General features: G+C 54.5%; 12 protein-coding genes across 12 annotated transcripts; 6 read left to right on the top strand and 6 right to left on the bottom strand.

Moving 5' to 3' along the window:
- Positions 1-9: 9 nt before the first annotated feature.
- On the bottom strand, positions 10-542 carry ACRALDRAFT_205866 (uncharacterized protein; the record flags this gene model as incomplete). Its single annotated transcript, XM_071021851.1, has 6 exons — positions 10-51; positions 136-213; positions 246-283; positions 322-402; positions 450-469; positions 517-542. 6 exons carry the CDS (start codon positions 540-542, stop codon positions 10-12), a joined length of 285 nt encoding a protein of 94 aa, XP_070879137.1.
- A 52-nt stretch (positions 543-594) lies between these two features.
- On the top strand, positions 595-1,441 carry ACRALDRAFT_2116378 (uncharacterized protein; the record flags this gene model as incomplete). The annotated part of the gene is made up of 1 exon (XM_071023748.1): positions 595-1,441. A coding segment is annotated over exon 1 (609 nt), but the record flags the coding sequence as incomplete, so codon positions are not given.
- A 334-nt stretch (positions 1,442-1,775) lies between these two features.
- On the top strand, positions 1,776-3,625 carry ACRALDRAFT_1073883 (uncharacterized protein). The gene is made up of 4 exons (XM_071018167.1): positions 1,776-2,253; positions 2,312-2,449; positions 2,515-2,612; positions 2,728-3,625. Exons 1-4 carry the CDS (start codon positions 2,228-2,230, stop codon positions 3,549-3,551), a joined length of 1,086 nt encoding a protein of 361 aa, XP_070879135.1. The 5' UTR covers positions 1,776-2,227; the 3' UTR covers positions 3,552-3,625.
- A 209-nt stretch (positions 3,626-3,834) lies between these two features.
- Positions 3,835-6,142, top strand: ACRALDRAFT_1073884 (glycosyltransferase family 58 protein). Its single transcript, XM_071018168.1, has 3 exons — positions 3,835-4,063; positions 4,171-4,415; positions 4,500-6,142. The coding sequence occupies exons 1-3, from the start codon at positions 3,910-3,912 to the stop codon at positions 5,421-5,423; spliced, it is 1,323 nt and encodes a 440-aa protein (XP_070879133.1). The 5' UTR covers positions 3,835-3,909; the 3' UTR covers positions 5,424-6,142.
- On the bottom strand, positions 5,469-6,020 carry ACRALDRAFT_2038821 (uncharacterized protein; the record flags this gene model as incomplete). Its single annotated transcript, XM_071020910.1, has 2 exons — positions 5,469-5,568; positions 5,710-6,020. The coding sequence occupies 2 exons, from the start codon at positions 6,018-6,020 to the stop codon at positions 5,469-5,471; spliced, it is 411 nt and encodes a 136-aa protein (XP_070879134.1).
- A 554-nt stretch (positions 6,143-6,696) lies between the features above and the next one.
- On the bottom strand, positions 6,697-7,958 carry ACRALDRAFT_1038797 (uncharacterized protein). Its single transcript, XM_071015110.1, has 2 exons — positions 7,181-7,958; positions 6,697-7,086 (listed from the first exon to the last, which is right to left on the bottom strand). The coding sequence occupies exons 1-2, from the start codon at positions 7,806-7,808 to the stop codon at positions 6,947-6,949; spliced, it is 768 nt and encodes a 255-aa protein (XP_070879132.1). The 5' UTR covers positions 7,809-7,958; the 3' UTR covers positions 6,697-6,946.
- On the top strand, positions 7,837-10,570 carry ACRALDRAFT_205869 (uncharacterized protein; the record flags this gene model as incomplete). The annotated part of the gene is made up of 10 exons (XM_071021852.1): positions 7,837-7,894; positions 8,048-8,075; positions 8,117-8,220; positions 8,261-8,342; positions 8,444-10,069; positions 10,108-10,153; positions 10,225-10,256; positions 10,304-10,341; positions 10,373-10,397; positions 10,438-10,570. 10 exons carry the CDS (start codon positions 7,837-7,839, stop codon positions 10,568-10,570), a joined length of 2,172 nt encoding a protein of 723 aa, XP_070879131.1.
- Positions 10,571-10,654: 84 nt separating this feature from the next.
- Positions 10,655-14,694, bottom strand: ACRALDRAFT_2024165 (uncharacterized protein; the record flags this gene model as incomplete). Its single annotated transcript, XM_071020195.1, has 7 exons — positions 10,655-10,716; positions 10,821-11,226; positions 11,296-11,497; positions 11,563-12,688; positions 12,798-13,772; positions 13,861-14,130; positions 14,220-14,694. 7 exons carry the CDS (start codon positions 14,692-14,694, stop codon positions 10,655-10,657), a joined length of 3,516 nt encoding a protein of 1,171 aa, XP_070879130.1.
- A 1,021-nt stretch (positions 14,695-15,715) lies between these two features.
- On the top strand, positions 15,716-16,562 carry ACRALDRAFT_205871 (uncharacterized protein; the record flags this gene model as incomplete). The annotated part of the gene is made up of 5 exons (XM_071021854.1): positions 15,716-15,778; positions 15,881-16,004; positions 16,057-16,243; positions 16,276-16,482; positions 16,511-16,562. 5 exons carry the CDS (start codon positions 15,716-15,718, stop codon positions 16,560-16,562), a joined length of 633 nt encoding a protein of 210 aa, XP_070879129.1.
- Positions 16,430-18,333, bottom strand: ACRALDRAFT_1073887 (uncharacterized protein). Its single transcript, XM_071018169.1, has 3 exons — positions 18,070-18,333; positions 17,150-18,010; positions 16,430-17,092 (listed from the first exon to the last, which is right to left on the bottom strand). Exons 1-3 carry the CDS (start codon positions 18,183-18,185, stop codon positions 16,726-16,728), a joined length of 1,344 nt encoding a protein of 447 aa, XP_070879128.1. The 5' UTR covers positions 18,186-18,333; the 3' UTR covers positions 16,430-16,725.
- Positions 18,334-18,658: 325 nt separating this feature from the next.
- Positions 18,659-19,274, top strand: ACRALDRAFT_1027809 (mitochondrial 37S ribosomal protein uS12m; the record flags this gene model as incomplete). Its single annotated transcript, XM_071014823.1, has 2 exons — positions 18,659-18,829; positions 18,906-19,274. 2 exons carry the CDS (start codon positions 18,659-18,661, stop codon positions 19,272-19,274), a joined length of 540 nt encoding a protein of 179 aa, XP_070879127.1.
- Positions 19,275-19,639: 365 nt separating this feature from the next.
- On the bottom strand, positions 19,640-21,165 carry ACRALDRAFT_2094713 (glycosyltransferase family 15 protein; the record flags this gene model as incomplete). The annotated part of the gene is made up of 4 exons (XM_071022682.1): positions 19,640-19,704; positions 19,763-20,051; positions 20,118-20,984; positions 21,115-21,165. 4 exons carry the CDS (start codon positions 21,163-21,165, stop codon positions 19,640-19,642), a joined length of 1,272 nt encoding a protein of 423 aa, XP_070879126.1.
- Between the last annotated feature and the right edge of the window lie 1,008 nt (positions 21,166-22,173).

The following is a 22,173-nucleotide window of genomic DNA, read 5'->3' as shown; positions in this document are numbered from 1 at the left end:
CATGCCTGGTCATTTGGGTGCTTTCTTTTGGGCGATATTCACGGGAAGCTGCTGTATCAGGAACCCCGGGGGATGAAGAATCGATTAATGGGCACTGGGTTATAAGGCTTGCTCCTATGATCCGTTTCTACAGACTATATCCATATCAGCCGATGTCTTTGGGCACTGCCCAGGAAATAGGGACTGAATGTTCTGAAACTTCTCTGTCATGGTCTATTGGTATCGTTCCATGAGAATAATTTGACCATGAATATTTCATGGCGTTGTGTTGCCGGCCAGACAACTAAAAACCAGCAGAGTTGCGCCGGTAATGGTGGTTACCTTGAAACTGGTAGGTAGGTTCTTGCCATATTTGGGAAGAAAGTATCTGAATAGGTAGGGAAGGCACAGCAAATTTCTTCACTGAGGATGGATCTTGGGGGAAATATCTATCTTTCTCTTCACACAACTTCCCGTACTGCATATCTCACTACCCTTCTCAACAGTCTTACTCTTTTAACTTGGACAACGCGTCACAGCATTATACTTCTGTTGTCAGGCATCGAGACACTTTACTACGCGCTCACCATGCCACCTCAAACTGAACCAAAGACGATCAAAACGCGTGTTCTCTGCCTGGCCGGCACCCACAACAAGGAACTGCGGCACCTACCCCACGAGGCAGTGGATGTGGTTCTACACTGCGGCGACCTCACAAAAGAATCCAAGCTCTCGGAATACCAGAAAGCCATCCAGCAGGTCACGGGCATCGAAGCACCCGTCAAGATTGTCATTCCAGGATTTAACGACGTGACTCTTGATGAACATGCCTATTTAGGGCCTATCGAGGGGATGAACCACCGTGATCCTGAATATACCCACCTACGGGCTCAGAGGAGGCTAGAGCATCACCACGTCCTCCAGATGTTCAGAGTTGCTGCAGCAGACGGCATCATGCTCTTCAACAAGAGAGGCACGCACAGGATCGCCCTCCCGAACGGCGCCTCCTTGACGTTGCACGTTCGTCCCTACAACCGCCCGGTAGGCGGCTTCTCGGAACTCAAGTACGAACCGGCCCCCGTTTTCGACTTTGCCGTCGGACCCGACACCGATATCATCATGTCAAGCCATCCCCCCCTGGGCGTCCTCGACAAGGGCCGCGACGGCACGCTGGAAGGATGCCCCAACCTCTTCAAGGCTGTTGCGCTCGAGAAACCCAAGCTGCACTGCTTCGGCCACGTCCACGAGAACTGGGGCGCGAAGGTGGTCAAGTGGCACGATAGCAGCACCATCACCCGCAAGTCGACCCACTTGACCGCCATCAACAAGAGGGAGTCGTACACCATCGAGCTGGCACGGGATTTCAAGATTGACGGTGCTGATTCCCGGCTGGAGGCTCAGCGCAAGGAGGAACGCATCCGGCACTGCGAGGCGAGTGGCTACGTCGAGACCTGTTGTCCCACCGGCGCCACGTTGCCTGGGCGACGCCGGACCGAGACGCTTTTTGTCAACGCTACCGTTCATGCACTCTCGGAGGACTCGGAGGAGAATTTGCCCTGGGTCGTGGAGCTAGATCTCCCGAAGACGGTCAACAGGCCACCTGTTGAGGGCAGCTGGTTCGAACGTGGGAACACGCCTCCGTTGCGGTAGGAATTTCTTCTGATACGGTGCCTGACAGCTAGGCATTATGGCGAAGACGTGTAAAAGGATCGGCATAAGAGAAGTCGGGATCATTTACTCCTAGTCTCATTTGGGTAAAAACGAAGTTAACATAGAGATCTCAAGCACGTTTTGTGCAACATGCTGAGTGGTGATACAAGGTCGATCTGCATTTCATGCAGGGCATCCGATCCGATCCGGGTGTCTGCATGTACTTTGTATTACAGGTGGCTTCGGGTATCAGCTGTTGTACATTATACATTCACCCCGCATGCTCACCAACCCCGCCGACCAACTCCGGTCGCGGCGGCGAAATAAAACCATTCTCACCATCTCACCGATACACCGACGGACACTTCCGTTCTCCTCCACCAGGTGCCCCGGGGAATAGCCAAGTATTTTCGGCAGGGGTAAGGGGTTTGACGGTTATCGACGGAATTGACTAACCCGGCCCAACACAAACGCCAAATATCTTTAGGCCTATTGTACGGTCGCTCATGCATGTGAAGGATTTGTGTCTTTAATTCTTCCCTGAGGATAGGCTTGCGCCCAGAGCAAGAGTGCATTTATCTAGGTAATATCTACGAAGATGACGAAGAATATTGTGGTTGTCGGGTAAGCTGCCAGATCAGAATATCTCGCAACCCAACGGTTAGTACTGACATGATAGCAGCGCTGGGGTGATAGGCCTGACGTCCGCCCTGTTGCTCGCCGAGGACCCGGCCAACTCGGTGACGATCGTGTCGAAACACATGCCCGGAGACTACGACATTGAATACACTTCTCCCTGGGCCGGTGCGAATGTCATGCCGTGAGTGACGGGCACAACGGGATGCTACGAGGAAGCTGGTTCAGATGGCTCACCCGCTTCGACAGCATGTCTTTCGAGGAGAACAGCAGGTGGGAACGGAGAACATGGCCTGTTTTGAAGAAGCTCGCCGAGGAAGTGCCTGAAGCAGGCATTCACTTTCAGGGTGCGCCGTTTCTTTCTCTTGTCTTTTCTTTTCCTTTCCCTTCTTTTCGTCTTGCAGCAATATCCATAACATGCGACTGTCACGCCGTGCAACCCACTCACCGAAAACACAACAGGCGTCCGAATCTACCGCCGCGATAAGGACATCATTACAGGAGCTGCCAGCTTCGACGGCCTGTTCGTCCCTGACCCCTGGTTCAGTACCCTCTTCGACGACTACCGCGAGCTTCGGCCCGACGAGCTTCCCCCGACCGCCTCGTCGGGTTGCGAGTGGACCTCGGTCTGCATCAACACGGCCATCTTCCTCCCCTGGCTTGTAGGTCAGTGCCGCCGCCACGGCGTCGTCCTAAAGCGCGCCGTGCTTTCGCACATCCGCGAAGCCAAGGGCCTGCACCATACGGGCCGTCCGGCCGACGCCATCGTCAACGCGACTGGTCTGCTGGCATGCCGGCTAGGCGGCGTGGAAGATAAGAGCGTGGTGCCGGCCCGAGGCCAGATCGTGCTAGTACGCAACGAGGTGACGCCCATGGTGACTATCAGCGGCACGGAAGACGGGGAGAAGGAGGTGTTATACATGATGACGCGGGCTGCAGGGGGGGGCGCGGTCCTGGGAGGCACGTATGACCTTGGTAATTGGGACCCCAATCCGGATCCGAACATCGCGATACGGATCATGAAGCGGTGCATCGAGCTGAATCCGAGCCTGACGGGGGGGAAGGGTATCGAGGCTTTGGATATCATTCGTCATGGAGTCGGGCTCAGGCCGTACCGGGCGGGGGGTGTCCGCATTGAAACGGATAGGAGCATCTTGGAGGATGGCACGCCGGTGGTGCACAATTACGGACACGCTGGATGGGGTTTCCAAGGCTCATATGGCTGTGCTGAGAAAGTTGTGGAGCTGATTCGAGCGATACAGACGCAAGAGAAGGCGAAGCTGTAAGGGATGGGACAGCCTCTGTGTGGTATATATACGACTCACGACTTTTTGAATACAATACTTATTTCTCATGGTTGAACTAAAGGTTATGGATACCTTTGGCCGTTCTGATATTGATGGCAGATAAAGGTGGTGAATGCGAAGAACTGGATGTTGGTCAAAATGCTGATCGACACCGAAGATACCATACAGTGTGGAATATTTACAAGGAAGATTATACACGGTGTAGATACGGTCGGAGTTTCGCCAGCAAAGTATTGTGACAAGCTCTCCCAAAGCCTTCCTTTTCGTCGCCTGTTCGCCTGTTCAACAACTACCTCGCGCGCTTTCGGTGCGCCATATCAATCTGCATGTAGCAACAATGTCCGACAATAAGAAGCCTTCAATTCCGGCCCAGGCAGCAAATCTGGTCCTCGACATTGCCAATGGCCGACATAAACTCTCCAGGGCCATCCCCGTGGCCCTTCTCGTCCTCGATGCGTTCCTTTGCGCGGCAATCATCCTGAAAGTGCCTTGTGAGCGACCCTCTCCTAGTTTTTTTCCGAACCTCCTCTATCCATTGTCGACACTGGAGCCATTTGTTCTTCTTTTTGGCGTCCTTGCTAAGCCAATCGTCTTCCAGACACCGAGATCGACTGGGTCGCATACATGGAACAAGTCTCCCAAATTGTCGCGGGCGAGCGGAATTATAGCAACATCTGGGGCAGCACTGGTCCCCTCGTCTACCCGGCCGGACACGTCTACGTTTACACCGGGCTCTACTACCTCACCGACGAGGGGAAGAATATCCTACTGGCACAATGGTTATTTGCAGCGCTCTATCTGGCGACCCTGGCTACTGTCATGGCATGCTACTGGCAGGCAAAGGCAAGCTAATTGACCATGGAACCAACCCTCTCGTCAGGAGGGCCTCGTTTGCTAACTTGAGAACGCCTCTTTTCTCCACGTTAGGTGCCCCCATATATGTTCCCGCTCCTGATACTCTCCAAGCGACTTCACAGCATCTACGTTCTCCGCTGCTTCAACGACGGCGTTGCCGCCCTCTTCCTGTGGCTTTCGATTTTCTTCCTCCAGCGCCGCAACTGGGTTGTCGGGGCCGTTCTCTACAGCCTCGGCGTCAGCATCAAGATGACCCTGCTGCTCTCCGTGCCGGCCATCGCCGTGGCCCTCTTCCTCGGCCGAGGTCTCTGGGGCAGCCTGCGTCTCGCCTGGATCATGGCCCAAGTGCAGATCGCGATCGGCATACGCTTCTGGCCCGTCAACCTCCGAGGCTACCTCGGGCGCGCCTTTGAGCTGTCGCGCAAATTCCTCTTTAGGTGGACGGTCAATTGGCGGTTCGTCGGGGAGGAGACATTCTCGAGTCAGGGGTTCTCGCTGGCATTGCTGGGAGGCCATGCGGCCGTCTTGTGGCTCTTTATTGTCACGCGGTGGCTCAGGCCGACGCAGCGGCCGCTATCTTCCATGATCCCGTCTTTCCTCCAGGCCAAGTCGCCCTTCTCGCCCATCGAGGAGGCCCGGGTTTCCGGCTACATCACGGCCAAGTACATCACCACCACCGTCCTCTCCGCCAACGCCATCGGCCTTCTCTTCGCCCGTTCCCTCCACTACCAGTTCTACGCCTACCTCGCCTGGTCGACCCCGTACCTGCTCTGGCGCAGCGGCATCCCTTTCCCGCTCGTCTACCTTCTCTGCGGCCTGCAGGAGTGGGCTTGGAACGTGTACCCCAGCACCGAGGTCAGCTCGGCCGTCGTGGTGGGGATGCTGGCTATGACGGTGGCGGCCATCTGGTTCGGCACGGCAAACGATGCGCTCGAGATTGCGCCGCTCCCCAGGCCGTCTTCTTTGAAGACTAAGCCCGAGGAGAAGAAGCGGTGAAAAATGGTTGGGCGGCCGCTGGTGTTGTCGAAAATGATCTGCATATTACTGCTCGTCTTCCGAGTCTGAAGGGGGCAATTTCCCGACGGTAGAGTCCTCATCTTCTTCGTCTTCCAAGCCGCTGTTCTTCACAAACTCCTTGGGCCTGCAAAAAAAGAGCAAAAGAAGAAGACGCATGTCAGAAACTAGATCGCGACGTTCCGTTTTCTTCTTCGTTTCTCACATAAGGAGTGATAAGCGCAAGCGCGCTGCGATATCACATGATTGTACGATAGGGAGGACTTACCAATATGGCTGCTTGCGCCAGGTCTTCTCATCGCCCACAACGTTGATGATCTCACCTACAAGGCGACCGTTCTGCTGCTCTTCGGGAAATCGTTCGGTAAGGACGTAGCCGCCTCGCTTGATCCATACCGCGTTGCGGAAGCGTTGGGCTAGCTCGACTAAAATCTCTTTCTTGTTCGGCAACTGGCATGTGTAGAGGTTATTGCCCTCAGCCTTGACGACGCGGCCGAGGGACTGGTTCGGCTGCAGGGCGTCTGGGGGCGTCGTCGACTCCTGAGCCGCAGCCACGACGTTCCGCTTGGGTCGTGCCATATCACGATATTTTTGAGAGATGAGAGTCTAGGGATACTAGATAAAAGCCTAAGTGAACCACGGATTCCAATTGATCCTTGGTGTTTATTCGTAGATATCAATTTGGCAAGACGTGATTGTCTTTTTTTTCTTTCGGGTTTGACACGCGGGAGGCGGGGTACACTGAAAATGTCAATTCTGCCCTCAATTACGAACCAAATCGAGGTACACATTATTAGTAAGCAATCGACGGGGGAACGGAACAGTGAATTCGTCCAAGTACCTTGGTCAGCCTCCGTACGCAGTAGACTGCGCCTTCGGTCTCATCACCAGGAGATAATTACACAAGTCGGTTTCTATGAGGCCTTCGCGCACAAGACTCGCAAAGTATTGCAGAAGGATGAACGGGAACCAAAAAAAAAAAAAGGAAAAGAAAAAACTATCATTTTTACATGAATGAAAATCCTAGACAGTCTGTGAATATCTCATGGGTATTCTATTTTATGATGACAGAAGAGTCCGGTTTTAAGAAATCCCTTCTGTAAAACCGTACCTTCCAGTTAGCTACCCCTCTATGAATGGGTGTGTCTAAGGTACCGTAAAAACTCACAAAATCCGACTTTGAGCTAACGACTTGGCGCCCCATTTTACCCCATCTTTCAGGAATTTCAGCCAATGTACGATGGTCCTTTTCATGGGGGATATGACCTGACGTAACTCACAGCGCGGTGTGATTGGTAAACGTCTAGATTAAACTACTGGGACCAGTGCTAACGTGGTTTAGCTCAAAGTCGGATTTTATGAGTTTTTACGGGTATGGTCCAATCTATGCATCGTCTATCGAGCAGATTGGAACCTTTCTTTTCTATGTCCGATTCCCATCCTGACCTTTCTGGTCCATGCCGAGGGAAATGAGAAAGTAATAATAAATAAATAAAAATGAAGCATTACTCATGAATGCGACCCAGCGCAGCGTCCTTGGGAGTAATCTTGCCCTCGTAAATATCCTTGATGGTCGCATGGATAGTGGTAAAGTCCTGGAAGGTGACGAAGGGGATCTTTTCCGTCTCGCAATAGGTAACCAAGTCTAAGAAAACATAACTCGGTCAGTCGCGAGAGCCATTTTGGAACATGGAAGAAATTCATTGAGGAAACCAAGGAAAAAAAAAGTTGGAACGCACCTTTCCCGGCCTTGGCAAAGAGGAGATCAGTCTCCTTGGCAGCAGACAGGTCGGACACACCATCACCGGCGTAGAGCATGATGGGGCGGTTGGGCAGGGAAGAGTACTTCCGGATCTCGGTGCTCTTGTCGTGGCCATGGACACTGTCGTCGTAGAACTTGATCTGCCAGCCTCCCTCCTCGTTGATGGACTTGCCCTCGCGCGGGGCGACGTCGTTGCTGACGACCTGGATGTGGCGCGCCTCGTCGCCGAGCCACATCTCGAGAAGGGAGCGGATGACGGGCTGCATGCCGCCGGAGAGGACGACGATGGGGACGTTGTTGGCGCGGGTCCAGTCGAAGAAGGCGCGGAAGCCCGGGTCCAGCTCAATCTTGGACCGCAGGGTGGCGATGCACTGGTCGAAGGGGAGCTTGATCGAGTCCATCATCTCCTGGAACGAGTCGCGGAACGGCCGGCCGTTGAGCACCTCCTGGTTGCCCTGGCGCCGGCGGTCGTAGCCGAAGCCTAGGTTGTCGGTCATGTAGTCATTGGAGTCCTGGGAGCTGACGGTGCCATCAAAGTCGGTGAAGAAGATGAGGCGCGGGTTTGTCGCCATGGCGGGGATATCGGGGGAAGTGGCGGAGCCCATGATGATTGATGGGATTTGGTGAAAGAAGATGGCAGAAATCGAGTACTTTTGTCTATGGAAATTGAAACCGAGTAAGGACACTAGAGGTTCACTGAAGATATCGATAAAGTCGGGAGATGGAGATATGAATAGTTAAGGGTCTAATGTAGGGTAACGGGAGATGTTGATCCCCATTTATTAAGAGCAGAAAGATATATACTACTAATAACGGGATACATCCAACAAAAGATCGGCACCAGCCTGCCCATCTACCAAGACAAAAGTCATGTCCTGTTCTGGTTCCAAGGATTAAAAGTTGAACTTGTTAGTCACTGGGAGCTGAAGGCGTTGACTGCCCCTCCTTCCCCTCTATCTCGTAAAAAAAGCCGCCGTACATTTGCCAATTGGCAATTGCCCCTCCATTGGAAGAAAAGTGGACCGTGCCAAGACATGACTTTATTAGGGGACCACAGTGCCGTTAAAAACCATTGACTTTTCTCAGCATTGGGGCTTTGGGCCAAGTCCCCTCAGTGGCCCCCACGCCGTCCAGGTACAGTGCGTAGGTAAGTGCGAGGTACAACGTACATACCTAGGTACCTAAGTACATCTGTCGACGTATCCATCCTAGAATAGAAAGCGGTGAACCAATGTACGAGGTATCTCCGGCGTCCCGACAGCCGTGAAAATCCCACCAACACGTCGTCTCAACGGTCTCGTACCGAGGGCCGTCCTTCCACTCCTTCCCGACTCCTCCAAACATTGTTTTGTCGATTATTTTCACACCTCCCGTCTCGGCATAGACCCGAGACGTCGTGGGTAGTAGACATGCAGCCATTGACGCTGATGCGGCCGGCGTCATGGCGCCTCGTCTCCCGCCAATTGCTCCGTCCGCTCTCTGATATCCCATCGGCTCCTTCAATACGGACGGTGAGCACGGCATCTCTTGCACCCTCGAATTCTCCGCTGCTTGCAGGTTTTCAATTGAGCTCCCGGCGGTTATATTCCTCTTCTTTCCAGCCGCCGCGAGTGCCAGATTCCGACTCGAAATCCGATTCTCCTTCACCCGACCCAGCTCCGTCGTCATCGGACAGCTCCAGCTCTTCTCCCGCCTCGAACGCCGAATCAACTCAATCACAATCGGCAGCTTCGTCATCGCAGTCCCCCGAGAGCGATCCCGACTCTTCCACCTCCAACAACCAACGCCCATCTTCAACCTCATCCTCCTTCCCCTTCTCCTCGTCCGCATCATCCTGGGCATCTTCCACCGCGTCAGCATCGAAGCTGTTTACCACGTCCATCCCCCGCCTCATCGACAGCCTCCAAGCCCGCCTCCTGACCGCCTCGCACACCCTCAACGACCTTACGGGCTACACGGCCATCGAGTCGATCAAATCCCAAAACGCCGCCCTCGAAGCCTCCCTCACCGAGGCCCACCACCGCCTCCGCGCCGCCCGCAACGCCTTCAAGTCCGCCACCTCCACCCGCGCCGCCACCCAGCGCGAGACAACCACCCTCCTCGCCCGCAAGGAGTCCTGGGCCCCGCAGGACCTGGAACGCTTCACCGAGCTCTACCGCCGCGACCACTCGCTCGAGCGCGAGGTCGCCCACGCCAGCGAGACCCTCAGCGAGGCCGAGGCCGAGGAGCAGCGCCTCAGCCAGGCCCTCGTTTCCGGCATGCTCCGCCGTTACCACGAGGAGCAGATATGGAGCGACCGCATCCGCCGGGCCAGTACCTGGGGCACCTGGGGCCTGATGGGCCTCAACGTCATCATGTTCGTCATGTTGCAGTTCGTCGCCGAGCCCTGGCGGCGCAAGAGACTCGTCCGTGCCGTTGTCGAGGAGGAGAAGGAGGTCCTCACGAGCGTCAGGGAGGAGTTGGTAGCTGTCAGGGGTGCCCTAGCCGAGAGGAGCGTTGGAAGGGAGGCCGTCTCCGGAGGTGAAGGCGAGGCTACTACTGCCATGGCCGCTTCAGAAGAAGAAGATGGTGCTGCCGCTGTTACCGCTGTTGCTGCTGCTGATGGTGATAGTGATGGGGAGGCCGCCACGACATTGGAGCCAGAGCCTGCAGCAGAACCAGGAGAGACGCTGACGCCACTGCCACCAGCGGTAACATGGGCCGAGCTGCTCTCAGACCCGGCGCTGTTGAAGGACAGGATCGTCGACTTGTACAGTGACCGCAGGATTGACCTCCGCATGAGGGACGCGTCTCTGCTTGCTCTCCAGGGCGCCGTGGCCGGCGCTACCATCGTCGGAGGGGCCACCTTTTTGCTTCTGAGAACAGCGTAGACTCCCCCTTATTTAAGACAACGCATCTATCCAGCCCCTCCCACCCTGGATACCGTAATGACCCGCAGTCCACCCTCACTGTACAATAATTCTCCCGCTCGGAAGACGAACAATAGACCAAATGTTACCGACTCGTCCCATGTCACCCTAGGCCATTCCTGAGATAACGACACTCATCTATGCGTGTTCTTTGCTCGCTATGGAAGCAAATTTGGTATTCGGTATCATAGCATCTGTTTCCTCCCTACCACATCATTTACTACCTTTGGTACACTCTGTTTGGGTTGTCCATGTCCTAGGCATGCAGTTCGTAAAAGTGCCCATGTCCGCCGCAGTCCTCTAACCCTCGTCCTGGTCCAGGGAGAGAGGCCGCTGTGGAAGAATTAACTTTTATTCATCTCGGTCATCGCCGCGTTCCCAACATCATCAATCGCTCTCGACTCATTCGCTCATCTCGCATAGCCAATCCCGTCACTCTCGAAACCCCGAGGGGTTAACTGCTCCACCAGAAGCAGAGCTACGCTTTCCCATTTCTGTCCAGAAGCCCTGGAAAAACAACCAATCCAAACGACTGCCCGCCCTTATTCAAAATCGGCAGTATAGGAGAATCCACGGAACTCTTCTTGCATGGCTTGCGTGAGGACTACACAACTGTCAGTGGCTTGTCGATGTATTTTGGTCGGTAATCTCGTCTTCTGAGACTAGACGACAACAAGGGGGGGGGAGGGAGGAGGGTTAAAAACGTACCAGACTGGACTGGGGTCAGAACGGGAGGTACACTGGTAAACTCCGAGTCGAAATTGCTCGTGTCTGTGGCGTTTTTGATGGTCGGAATGAAGGGAGGCTGCACGCGTTTATGGAAAATGTCATCCCAGTTGATGTTGCGGAAGAAGGGCTGGCTCATGATCTCCTGAGCGTCAGTCGGTCCGCTACCCAACCGCTGATCAGGCTCGCGAGTAAGCAGCTTTTGCAGGATGGAAACGCTGTCCCGGGGCATGTGGATCGGGTATAACGGCTCGTCCGCGAGAATGGCATCATAAATCTCGTCCTCATCTTCGCCGCGGAATGGCGACTGCTGGAGAAGCATCTGATAAATCAGGACGCCAAACGCCCACCAGTCGACTGCACGTCCGTACTTTTTATCCAAAAGAATCTGTTGATCGAGGTCAGTATTGGGAGTCAAGGGGGAAAAGGTTGTCGCAATCGGTAATCTCGAACTCACCTCGGGCGCCATAAACTCAGGGGTACCGCAGAACGTGCTAGTCGCCGACCCGAACCACATATCCTCCTTACACAGACCGTAATCGCCAATCTTGATATGGCCATCAAGCGACAACAAGATGTTGTCGAGCTTGAGATCACGGTAGATCACACCATTCTCGTGGAAGTACTTCAGGGCCAAGCAGACCTCGGCAGCATAAAATCTGGAGATGCGTGTCAGATCGTGGGCTGCTCTGTCGACAAACCACTCCAAGGGGTCAAAACTTACTGAGCACGCTTAGTTCCAAATTGTCCCCGCTGAATGTGAAGCATGAGATCACCACCGCTAACGTATTCCATAACGAAGTAGACTCTGGTTTCTGTCTGGAAGCATGCGTGGAGGTTCGTAAGGAATGGATGCCGTTCACGGTTGGCAATGAGGAACACGCGCTTCTCGGACCGGATACTTTCCACCTCGTCGTTCTCAATGATAAACTCCTTCTTGAGAACCTTGATCGCATATAGTCTCTTGCTTCGCTTCGTTTCGGCCAACATGACCTTGCCAAAGTTGCCTTTGCCCAGCACGGCCAAAAAGTTGAAGTGATCCAGTCCGATACGCTGGCCAGTCCCTGGATCGGTTGCAGAGGGAAGTGGCTTACGTCCGCCGCTGACAGTGGAAGGAGATGACGGAAGAGTACCGGAATCCGTCATGGGCGTCTTTCCGACTGGCGCCACTTGTTGCTGGTACATGGGCGACTGCTGGTGCTGCTGCGGAACTCCTTGCTGCTTCTGAGCATGGTGAAGCTGTTGTTGTGGCTGCGAAGCCGGCGGCGGCTGAATAACGAGACGACCCCCCGCCTGAGACTGACCAGGGTAGGCATTGACGTTGGCGTAGTCAGCCGGGTTATACTTGCGCTGTTGGGCAGCGTATGAGCCATATCCATCGTCCTGGGGCTGTTGCTCGGGCTGGGCACCGTAGGCACTCCCGAAACGTGCGTAGTCGGGCGACTGTTGTCCCTGGCGCCCGGGAGACGTAGCCGTCCCGCTCATGGCGGCGGATGCGGCGGCTGTGGCGGCGGCGGAACCGGTTGACTGGCGGTCGGCCTGCTGAGACAACCTCTGAGATGACGCCTGTTGTTGATAGATGAGCTTGGCAGCTTCTGTGGCCTCGGCAGATCCGGAGGTGTACGACGGCGCAGTCGATCCGGCCAACGTGGACGAGCCCGCACTACTAGTAGGGCTTGCCACCGATTGGTTACGGAGAGTCCGCTCGCTCAACGAGGTAGTGGCCTTTTGCTTGTTGATCTGTTTCGTCGTGCGGATGCCTTCGAGAATCTTGTTGGCGACGGCCATGGACATGCCGCAGAAATCCGGCACGAGGTGCACGCAGTGTGCGTGAGCGGTAAGACTGCACTCTGGAGAGGGAGGCCGAGTTAGTTATTCTGAACTGAGAGCGTAAGGCGAGCGAGAGAGTGGGCCCCAATGTCCAAGGTCTGTCTAAGTGAAATAAATATATGGACGTACCTGAGCATTTCCGACAGTTCTTCTTGCCGAAAGGCAGGATGTAGCCGCAATGACAGCACCAGTTGGCCGTCATGTTAGGGTATGCCTGGAAACGGTGAGGGATGCGGTGGTTGATCTTTTCCTCGTCGGGATCCGTCTCAGCATTGCTCTTGCTGATGCACTTGGTGACGACGCTGGTGTAGCACTTGGTGTGGCAGGTATATTTGCAATCCTCGCACTGCATGCCGGCAGAGTACTTGAGGAAGTCGCCGCAGAGCGCGCAGCGCATGATGTTGTAGAACTGATGCTGCACAAACTTGTGCCCGTACATCTCATGAACTTCTTCCTTGCGCTGGCGGATGGCGCCCTTCCGATTCAGGCCGAGATCGACCGGGCGTCGTTCCTTGTTCTGCTTCACGAAGCCGAGGGTGAGGCGAATCTGACCGGCGGGTTCCAAGTTGAACCAGCCATCGATGGGCTGGGCGACGACCTGGGGTGCGGGTTGGGGCCCCATGTTGCCACCGGGCTGGCCACCCGCGGCTCCTGGCGACGAAGGCGGCGGCCCAAACGACGTGGGCTGTTGCGGGCTCATGGGGAATTGGCTCGGCGGAGCACCCATTCTGTCGGCGGACACCCAGCCGGAGCTGTTGATCTCGGCCTCGATCCTCTTCCTTCTCATCTCTTCCGCAATGTCGGATATTCTGACCCACAGCATGGCGATGGGAATGGCGTGCTCGCCAGACCTGTCATAGACGGTGAGCTCGACCTCATTCGCTTTGTCAACGTCAATATTAAACTGCTCAGCATCCCACCGATCGTTTCGTGACGTTCGGGTGCGGGCAACGACATTGTCCTCGACCTTGATGGCGACGTAGGTTTCGGGGCCGCGGCTGAAGCGTCCGGTAGAAGCATGGTCGACGTCCTTGATATTGGAAACGCGAATGGTCAGCTGGCCAGTAAGAGGCTTGCGAAGATTGGGCATATTGATCGAGTCATCTGCGAACGGACCAGTGTTAGATAATGGCACTTCCAAGGAAATGATGAGGGCGGCGGCGGCGGGCTCGCTTCATGTGCGGGAACTCACCGTCTGTGCTATCCGAATCAAAAACGTCAGCAATGTGCAGCTCTTCATACCGCTTCAAGGCCTGCTTGAGCAGCAGAATCTTTTGCTTGCTCTCCACCCTACGGGCAGCAGCATCGGCTTTGCTTTTCCTATCACCCTCCATGCTGTAGAGCTGGACCATCTTCTCGACGCCCTTCAGATACTGTTCCTCTACCTTGAGCTTGAACTGAAGCTGGGAGAGCATGAGCTGGATACGCGGACCGAGGTAGGGGTTATCATATTTGATCAGATCTGGCGAGACGAGGGGTAAAGTGGTCAGTAGTGGTTCCCGGGGGACGCAAGAACAGAATGGGGGAGACGATCGGAGAGGCGTTACGAACCGAGTTTGGTGTAATTGGGACGCGGCTTAGGTACCCCGGCGCCCGGGGCCAGAGGGGCATAGGGGTGGCGAGGAGGCATCAAGTCGCCATGCTGGCCGATCTGGCTGTACTGGGCAGAGCCGTAGGAAGCGGTGCTGCCGGAACGGGCTGACGAGGGCACCCAGGAGGAGGCGTCCTTGGGGGGCGGGGGAGGAGGACCCGAGCTACCGTCGGCGGCGCCGTCGGTGTTGGCTTGGCCAGTCGAGCCGCCGAGAGACAAGTGGTCCATGCCTGAACTGACGCGGCGCATTTGGAGCTCTCTAAGCTTTTCCTCGAAGAACTGGAGGTTCCGGTGGCCATCCCGGATTTGAGAATTGAGGCGGGAGCGGACCGAGTCGTTATCTGTCTGGGCCAGCATAGCATTGGCGGCGTTTATGAGTGCCTTCTCCCGCTCAATCTTCTTGTAGATACTCTGGACCGGATCTTCGTCGCTCATGTTGGGCAGATGCGGTGCGCGACTCCTCGCGCGGGGTCCAGGAAAGGAGAAGGTGTCGTCGGAAGAATTGAACCAAAGGTTGTGATGCCGTCACGGGAATGACGGTAACGTGACGGTATTTGTTGGTGCTTGCTTAGTGGACGAGATACTGGGCCTGCAATGCAAATCTCGAGGCAAGGAACGGCGAGGAGGTCTTATGCACCTTGACCCAGTAGCCCGCGGGAGGCGATGAGTTGAAAGCCACGGCGGGACGGGAGAAAAAGATGCCCTCAAAAGGATGCCCGTCGAGTTTTGTTTGCAGGGCTAGCGTAGGAGAGGCGCCGGCTCCTGGTGGCTGTAGAGGCTGTCACGGTGATGGGGGTTCGATACGTAATATCTTCTAGTATGGGCGCGACAGAAGGTGTGGGTAATAAGGAAGGGTTCGGCAAACATAACAAGTCGGTTGCGAGCAAACGAGAGAGGGTCGGAAATCATCCCCCTACTGGAAAGAGATGAAAGAAGATGCTAAGCACGCGGGGGACCTGCTCCGCCTGCAACGCACTGAAAGTATTGATGTATGTCGACAGCCAGAGTGGATATTGGACTGAGTCGGCTGTCTTGTATGTGCAGTGTGTCAATGTGTGTGTGTGTGCATTGTGGTGGGTGGGTTGGATGGAGTATGTTTGTGCTGGAGGGAAGAAGGAGGTTGGATAAGACGTTACAGTAATTTGGCGGCGGGAGAAGGTCATTTTAGGCCTTACGACCGGGGGGAAGAACACTGACGCACGCCAGAGAAAGCGGGGGGGAGTTTGCGATGGAGAGGCGGGGCGATCAGAGTACCTTTCAGTATCTTTTCCGGTAGCCCGCTGTATGGTGGGTGACGAGTACACGGGAGTTACCTATTCGTACATTCTAGGAAGATAGGGGTGATGTCTCCGGTAGTATTAGAGGGAAGAAAAAAAAAAAAAAAAAAAAAAGAGAGAGAGTCCTAGACATCCCGACTAGCCAACTCCGTCCAAGGACTCGGTACCTCGAAGGGGTCATGACTTCAAAGAAGACGTCCTCCCTGGCGCTAGGCTACGAGACCTTTGTATGGCCCCAAGAGGTATGAATACTTATTTGTTCCGACGTCCTCGCATCAATCATTCTTTATTATCCAGGGGGTTCCGTTTACTTTTTCCATCTTCCCCCCGTACTGGCAAACAAGCATATATATCTCATATACCGCATCGGTGAATTCCCAGTTGTAGGTATAGACATGCGCGATGGTTGGGAATCACAATATCAACAAAATAGTACGGATACGTTCACTACGCCTTGGGTCTGGTCTAGTGTGATATAGGAGCCCCTTCCCCTAATAACGTTCGGTGGATGACAGTCTAGGTCAATTTTTTACACTTTCCGACCATAATACCAATGTCAGACCGGAAAAGCATCTCTTACCCCTCGACTGCGATGCTGATCGGCCCGTCTTGGTTCGCAGGCCCTCGCCATCGGCTTCCCCTCCCCTCGCCTTGACAATGGAGGGCTGCATGGTGAAATGGAATGGGAGCCTGAAGTATGAGGGCTAGTGGCTACTGCCGTCGACGGTGACGCTGGAAGCGTCACCACCCGCTTCGCTCCTTTCGTAAGGCGAAGGCAGTCGACTAGTGCCCTCTTGTCTGTCGAAATGCACCATACTGGCCTACCCCTTGCTCTGCTTTGGTCTATGTTACTCCATCTTCCCACCTACTATCTGTTTGAATTGGACCGACTGCTCCGTTGGAGACCAGTCATTAGGAACCAAGTCATAAACCTCAAGAACGAAACGTTACACGGTATCTTTCTGTGCTGAAAGGCGAACCTTGAGCCAACCTCGAGCATCGAGAGTCTATTTCTCTTGTATATAGACACTCTACTATAATAGGCGGATTCTCAATGTACCGCGAGACAGACTATAAAGTACAGCATGGCACCATGCGACTCGGACTCTTTAGCAGCCGGCTAGCTTCCCTGCACCGGCGTGGTGCAGAAAGTACAAGACCCATATGCTCCTCTTTCCGAGCGAACTCCTTACATGGTGTAATCCTTCTGCAACAGCTTCGCAATGGTGTTGAGCTGGATGTTGCTCGTTCCCTCGTAGATAGCACCAATCTTGCTGTCCCGCCAGAACTTCTCAGCCGGGCCGTCCCTCACGAAGCCCATGCCGCCCATCCATTCGACGGCCAGGCCGCTCACACGACCCGCCACCTGCGAAGCGTAGAGCTTGGCCATGGCCGCGTCCACGACAAAGTCCTCTCCGGCCTCCTTCTTACGCGCGGCATTGTACACGAGCGCGCGTGCCGCCGCAATCTCCGTATACGATTGCGCAATCTGGTGCTGCATGCCCTGGAACTCGCCCACCAGCTTGCCGAACTGCTTGCGGTCGTTCCACACATACCTGGCTTGGTGTTAGAAAATCATAAAGAAACTGTCTTTTGGACAAACGTCAACGTACCTGACGGCATTCTCCCACGACCCAAGCGCGAGTCCAGTCATCTGCGCCGCGATACCAATGCGGCCCTCGTTGAGAAGGCTGATGGCGTACTTGTAGCCCTGGCCCCTCTCGCCGAGGAGGTTCTCCTTGGGGATCTTGACGTCGTCAAAGTTGATGACGCACGTGCTGCTGGCCTTGATGCCGAGTTTCTTCTCCTTCTTGGCGATCGAGAAACCCTCGGTGCCCTTCTCGACAATGAACGCCGTGATACCCTTATAGCCCTTGCTGGGGTCCAAATTGGCGAACACGATGAAAAAGTCGGCCTCCACCGAGTTGGTGATCCACATCTTGGACCCCGAGATGGTGAACCCGTCCGCCGTCTCGGTCGCCTTGGTCGCCAGCGCGAACGCGTCAGATCCGCTGACGGGCTCGCTCAGGCAGAAGCTTCCCACCGTGTTGGTGGCCAGCTTGGGCAGGTACTTCTGCTTGATGTTCTGGGACCCGTAGTTCATGACCGCAATGTTCACAAGAGTGTTGTGCACGTCAACCATGACGCTGACGCTGGGGTCGACACGTGCAAGCTCTTCAATCGCAATGATGGCTGATGTAAAATTGGCTCCCGCGCCGCCGTACTCCTCCGGAATCTCGATGCCCATCAGACCCTGCTCGAACAGCTGCTCAACCACGGCGGGGTCCATCATCTCGGCCTCGTCCATCTCGCGCACTTTAGGCCCGATGACGTCGTTGGCGAACTTGCTGACCGTTTCCGCCATGGCCGTTTCGAGCTCGGAGAAGTGGGTAATGGGTGTGGGAGGAATGTCGGTAATATCGGTGTAGTCTTCGTTGAGGCGGCGTGGTGTCGTGGAGAGGGGCCTCGCGGCACTACATAGGACATGTCAGCAGTGGTGGGTTAGGAGAGGGTCGTTGGAGTATCGCCTTGCCTCTGAATCGAGGGCATCTTCGTCCTCGTCGGTGCAGAACTCCTGGTAGATGCTATCGCCGCCACACCTCGACTCCTCCGCAACGCGGGGCGAATGATCCGTGAAAGCGACGACATGATGCAACTGACGAGGGGATCTGGACCAGGGTTGGAAAGTGCCTGAGGAAAAGTGTAGGAAGTCTACAAGAGAACAAGGAGAAGCAGATTAGAAAAGAGTTATTTAAACATCCATTAACCACACGCGGGAGAAAATGAAGAAAGGAAGAAAAAGATCAAGGTCCGGAGTGCCGACTCATTAATCCTATGGTACAGCGACGTAAGTGGGTAGGTCCTCAGCCGAGGATAACCATCCCCGAAGCTCCCCACAATGGGCTGTCACCGGCGATGCTGTGGAACGGCTTATTCACCGGAAGCGGCATGTGATTTATTCCCGGGTCTAGCGCGTGAGCGATCAGGTCACGTGATAGAAAACAACGTTCATTATGTAAGCAGCGATATGCGTGTCGCAGGTCGAAAGATTCCTCTGAAGCGGTCGAGACGACGACGGACGTTAACCAACAAAGCGCCAGATTGGAACAACAACATCCAAAATGGCCAGTGCAATCTTTGGTCGACTTTTCGCCCCGTCATCAAGGCGGTTGGCATTTGCAGCTCCTGTCTCCTACGCTACTCCGGCCTCGTCTATCAGCAATTCCCTCCGCCAAACACGTCTCTTCTCTTCAACTCCTACCCAGAATGCAACTGTAATGCAGGTCCTGCGGGTTCGTTTTCCCCCTTTCTCCCATCACCCCTTACGCATGCGCGCTGTGTTTATGCGTGCCACTAACCCATCTCCAGGGCTGCCGTAAGGGCAAGCGAGCTCGCCACGCCGTCTCCCCCGCGCTTGCGGAAACCAAATCCCCTCTCCTCAAGGGAGTCTGCATCAAGGTCGGCATTCAGCGTCCCAAGAAGCCCAACTCGGGCCAGCGAAAAACGGCCCGTGTCCGTCTCTCGACCGGTCGTCAGATCACCGCGTATATCCCTGGCGAGGGCCACAACATTCAGCAGCACAGCGTCGTCCTCGTGCGCGGCGGACGGAGTCAGGATTGCCCTGGTGTAAGATATCACCTTGTGCGTGGCGCGCTGGACCTTGGTGGCGTTGCGAACCGGACAAATGCCCGTAGCAAGTACGGCACGCCTAGGCCGAAGAAGGCGACGGCTGGATAAGATGCTGGCAGACAGAGACGATATTACAGTGGACGGAGGAAGGACAACAGTAATGTGACCTCGGGAGGCTTAAGAGTGGAGGCCATCACAATGTACCTATTGTAACAAAATTACATCACGTCATGTCGGTAATGCCGACAGGTCGTTTTACAAAGAAGCAATTTTCATTCCAATCACGACAATATTTGAGCAGCCCATGAGAAATCCTTGACGCCTCCCACATTAAATACCGATCCCTTGACCTGCCTGTTGTCCTAACCAATTGCGGGCTAGTAGAAGGCAAATCCCCTCCCTTGTCATGATAAATGCAGTCAGTGTTAGTACAACCAGCTCAGCTGCCCTGTCTCCTCCGGGGCAGATCTCTCTTAGGTTTGGGACTCCCAGCCCTCTGGCTTCGCCATGCCATTGAGATCGAAGAACCGACTCGTGCCTTTTCGCTCAGTCAGCGGACAAGATAAGGAAGTGGGGAGTATGGATAGGTTACTTACAAGAATATCCCTTCCAGTCAAAATTGTCGTCAGGGTTACAATGGCATCGCAGGTCCAACCTGAGCTGCTCGCCAGTTGGGCAGTGCGTGAAGGGATTATGGAAGTACCCAATATCGTTGAAGAAGTGAATCTGTTCTTTCGGCAGCATAAGACCGGCGGCAATGGAATGCACGGGGGCATCACCCCAGCGTTCGTAGAAGAAGCCGCCATCCTGGTCCAGCGACTGGAAAAAGTCAGTGTAAGCCTTGGACCGGAGCCAGTCCAGGTTTCCAATTTCGAAGTTTGACCACTAGATGCCTGTTAGTCGAGGAACTAAAGTCACAAGAGACGACAGTACACTGGGCAGGGGTCGTACAAAGTGACAACGATTGTATGTCTCGCCGCCGTCGTCGCTCAGGAAGCTCATCGAGTTGCCTGGGGCAATATGCTCCGGGTGGTTCTTCATGAACTTCTTGGTGCTCTCCCAGAGGGTCGGAATGGTCTCCGCGTACTCGTACAAGCTCAGGACAAAGCTGTACTTCTTGTTGTTCTCTTTCATGAAGCGGAAAGGATCGTAGTGAAGGTCGCAGAAGAGCGAGATGGAGGGTTCCACGCGCCAGTAGTATTCGTAGTTCAAGAGGAGCGGGTGGTGGAAAAAGAAGCCGGATTCAAAACGACACATGTGGCGATAGCTGATGGAGTCACCGTAGATGACCTTGCGCTGGCGCATGTCCTCACGGACCCGGGCTGCCTTGTCCTGGTCAATCCACTCCGGGAAGGACCAATGTTCGGTGGGAATTTCGCCGTAAAACGTGTTGCCGGACACAAGAGAGGTGGTCACCTTCTTGAACGTCTCATCGAACGGCTTATCGTTGAGGAAGACCCAGTCGTAGTTATACCGACGGTTGAAACGATCTTCAGCGTCTCGGATGGAGCGCGCAATTTCCCACACATCGCTGTTCCTCGCCAGGGTGACAAATGTGGCGTTGACGCGGGGACCTGGGGCGGTGCCAACAAGGTCGCCCCAACCAGGATCATTGGGCGTCATGGCCATCGGGTAGTCTTTGGGATCATAGTCAGACATGACGCGTGGTTTTTCAGCAGGAGGGTTGTCGGGCTGCGGGGACGTCTGCTGGTTCTCGCCGCTGCCAGGGCCTGTTTGCGATCCGCCAGGAAAGGTGCCATCCTGCAGTCGTACGCCTTCATAGCTCGAATGCGTGATGAAGTAGAGAATCGTAACGGCCTAGAACGATGATGGGATGTATTAGCAATCGAGGCTAGGACGGCGACTGATGCGTTAGGGGGAGATGGCCAAAACGCCTATGGCCGGGTATCCTCAAACTAGAGGTTAGCACAAAATGGGATTAACTCACGACGAAAGCGAAGAGAATGTATCGCACGTATCGTGCTGAGCCTGCCGCCATCTTGACGGGTCCCGACTGACTGAATCGATGGATGAAAATGTTTGGTGAGGGTGAGAAGGTTGAAGGAAAGAAGGAAAGAAGGGCGGTCCAAACTGGATTTATGACTTTTCCCTCGAGGGAATGCAAAGGCTGGTTGCAGAAGGTACACAGCGTAGTACCTTGGAGACGTTAGCCAAGGGTGAGACACGGTAGGTATGTATATACTGTACTGTAATACGTAGTCCCTACCCCAGGGAGAATAATTACCTAGCTACGAAACTGGACAGAACGGTTGCGTAGAAAGTACGCAAACGCATCACACAAAGCAAGCCGACCTTAAGATTGGGCGGGATAGCGTGATAAGTGTACCCAAGCTCCACAGTGGGAGTTGACCAAAGAGTCGGCCTCACATCAAGATGTACATACTGACTGACGTGACGTTTCATAGAATATTACCTCTGGTTTCAAATACATACAGATAACTTTGCCAAATTTTACTTAGACGAACTCTGGAGAAAACCACCACGTATTCCAAGAGCAACTTACAGGATAAATACGCTTCTCCGGGTTATAGGAGACCTAGTTGTATTATTTTGAGATTTTTTCAAACTCCAATGGTTGTTAGCACAGGTACCTTATATAGAAAGACCAAAATCGCCGTCATGACGCAGAAAGTCACTCGACACTTGTGTCGAGCCACTGTGCACCACGAACTAATTACGTTACGCGTTAATAAGTTAGTAAGTGCCACGTTAAGCAGGATTACCTAATTCCTAAGACAGCAAAATGCTTGACGATGCAGAGCTACCTATGAAACACGGATACGGATGTACCTGGTATATGAGTACGTACCTGCTGGGTGAGCAACATCGCATCACGTGTTTGGGCTCGCGATACTGATAATGTTGCACGATCTGATTGATTGGTTTGGAGGAATTTCGGCAAGTCAAGACCACCCCTCTCCCGCAAGCTCTTTCCTCCCCTCCACAACCCAACCAACAGGGGCCAAGAAACGGTGCAGCCTAAGCT

The sequence above is a fragment of the Sodiomyces alcalophilus genome, assembly GCF_042370955.1.
Source record: "Sodiomyces alcalophilus JCM 7366 unplaced genomic scaffold ACRALscaffold_1, whole genome shotgun sequence".
Classification (NCBI taxonomy): Eukaryota; Fungi; Ascomycota; class Sordariomycetes; order Glomerellales; family Plectosphaerellaceae; genus Sodiomyces; species Sodiomyces alcalophilus.
The sequence above is the reverse complement of the archived record's forward strand: the minus strand, read 5'-3'. Positions and strand labels throughout refer to the sequence as shown.

Bases quoted from the DNA above. Each gene is read 5' to 3' on its own strand.
- ACRALDRAFT_1073883 (XM_071018167.1), top strand. From the start codon at position 2,228: ATGACGAAGAATATTGTGGTTGTCGG. The intron at 2,450-2,514 runs GTGAGTGACGGG...CCGCTTCGACAG, and splicing joins GCCGGTGCGAATGTCATGCC to CATGTCTTTCGAGGAGAACA. The intron at 2,613-2,727 runs GTGCGCCGTTTC...AAAACACAACAG, and splicing joins AGCAGGCATTCACTTTCAGG to GCGTCCGAATCTACCGCCGC.
- ACRALDRAFT_1073884 (XM_071018168.1), top strand. From the start codon at position 3,910: ATGTCCGACAATAAGAAGCCTTCAATTCCGGCCCAGGCAGCAAATCTG. The intron at 4,064-4,170 runs GTGAGCGACCCT...ATCGTCTTCCAG, and splicing joins AATCATCCTGAAAGTGCCTT to ACACCGAGATCGACTGGGTC. The intron at 4,416-4,499 runs GCAAGCTAATTG...TCTCCACGTTAG, and splicing joins CATGCTACTGGCAGGCAAAG to GTGCCCCCATATATGTTCCC.
- ACRALDRAFT_1038797 (XM_071015110.1), bottom strand. From the start codon at position 7,808: ATGGGCTCCGCCACTTCCCCCGATATCCCCGCCATGGCGACAAACCCG. The intron at 7,087-7,180 runs GTGCGTTCCAAC...ATGTTTTCTTAG, and splicing joins CTTTGCCAAGGCCGGGAAAG to ACTTGGTTACCTATTGCGAG.
- ACRALDRAFT_1073887 (XM_071018169.1), bottom strand. From the start codon at position 18,185: ATGTCGTCGCTTTCACGGATCATTCGCCCCGCGTTGCGGAGGAGTCGA. The intron at 18,011-18,069 runs GCAAGGCGATAC...TGTCCTATGTAG, and splicing joins AAGATGCCCTCGATTCAGAG to TGCCGCGAGGCCCCTCTCCA. The intron at 17,093-17,149 runs GTACGTTGACGT...ACACCAAGCCAG, and splicing joins TCGTGGGAGAATGCCGTCAG to GTATGTGTGGAACGACCGCA.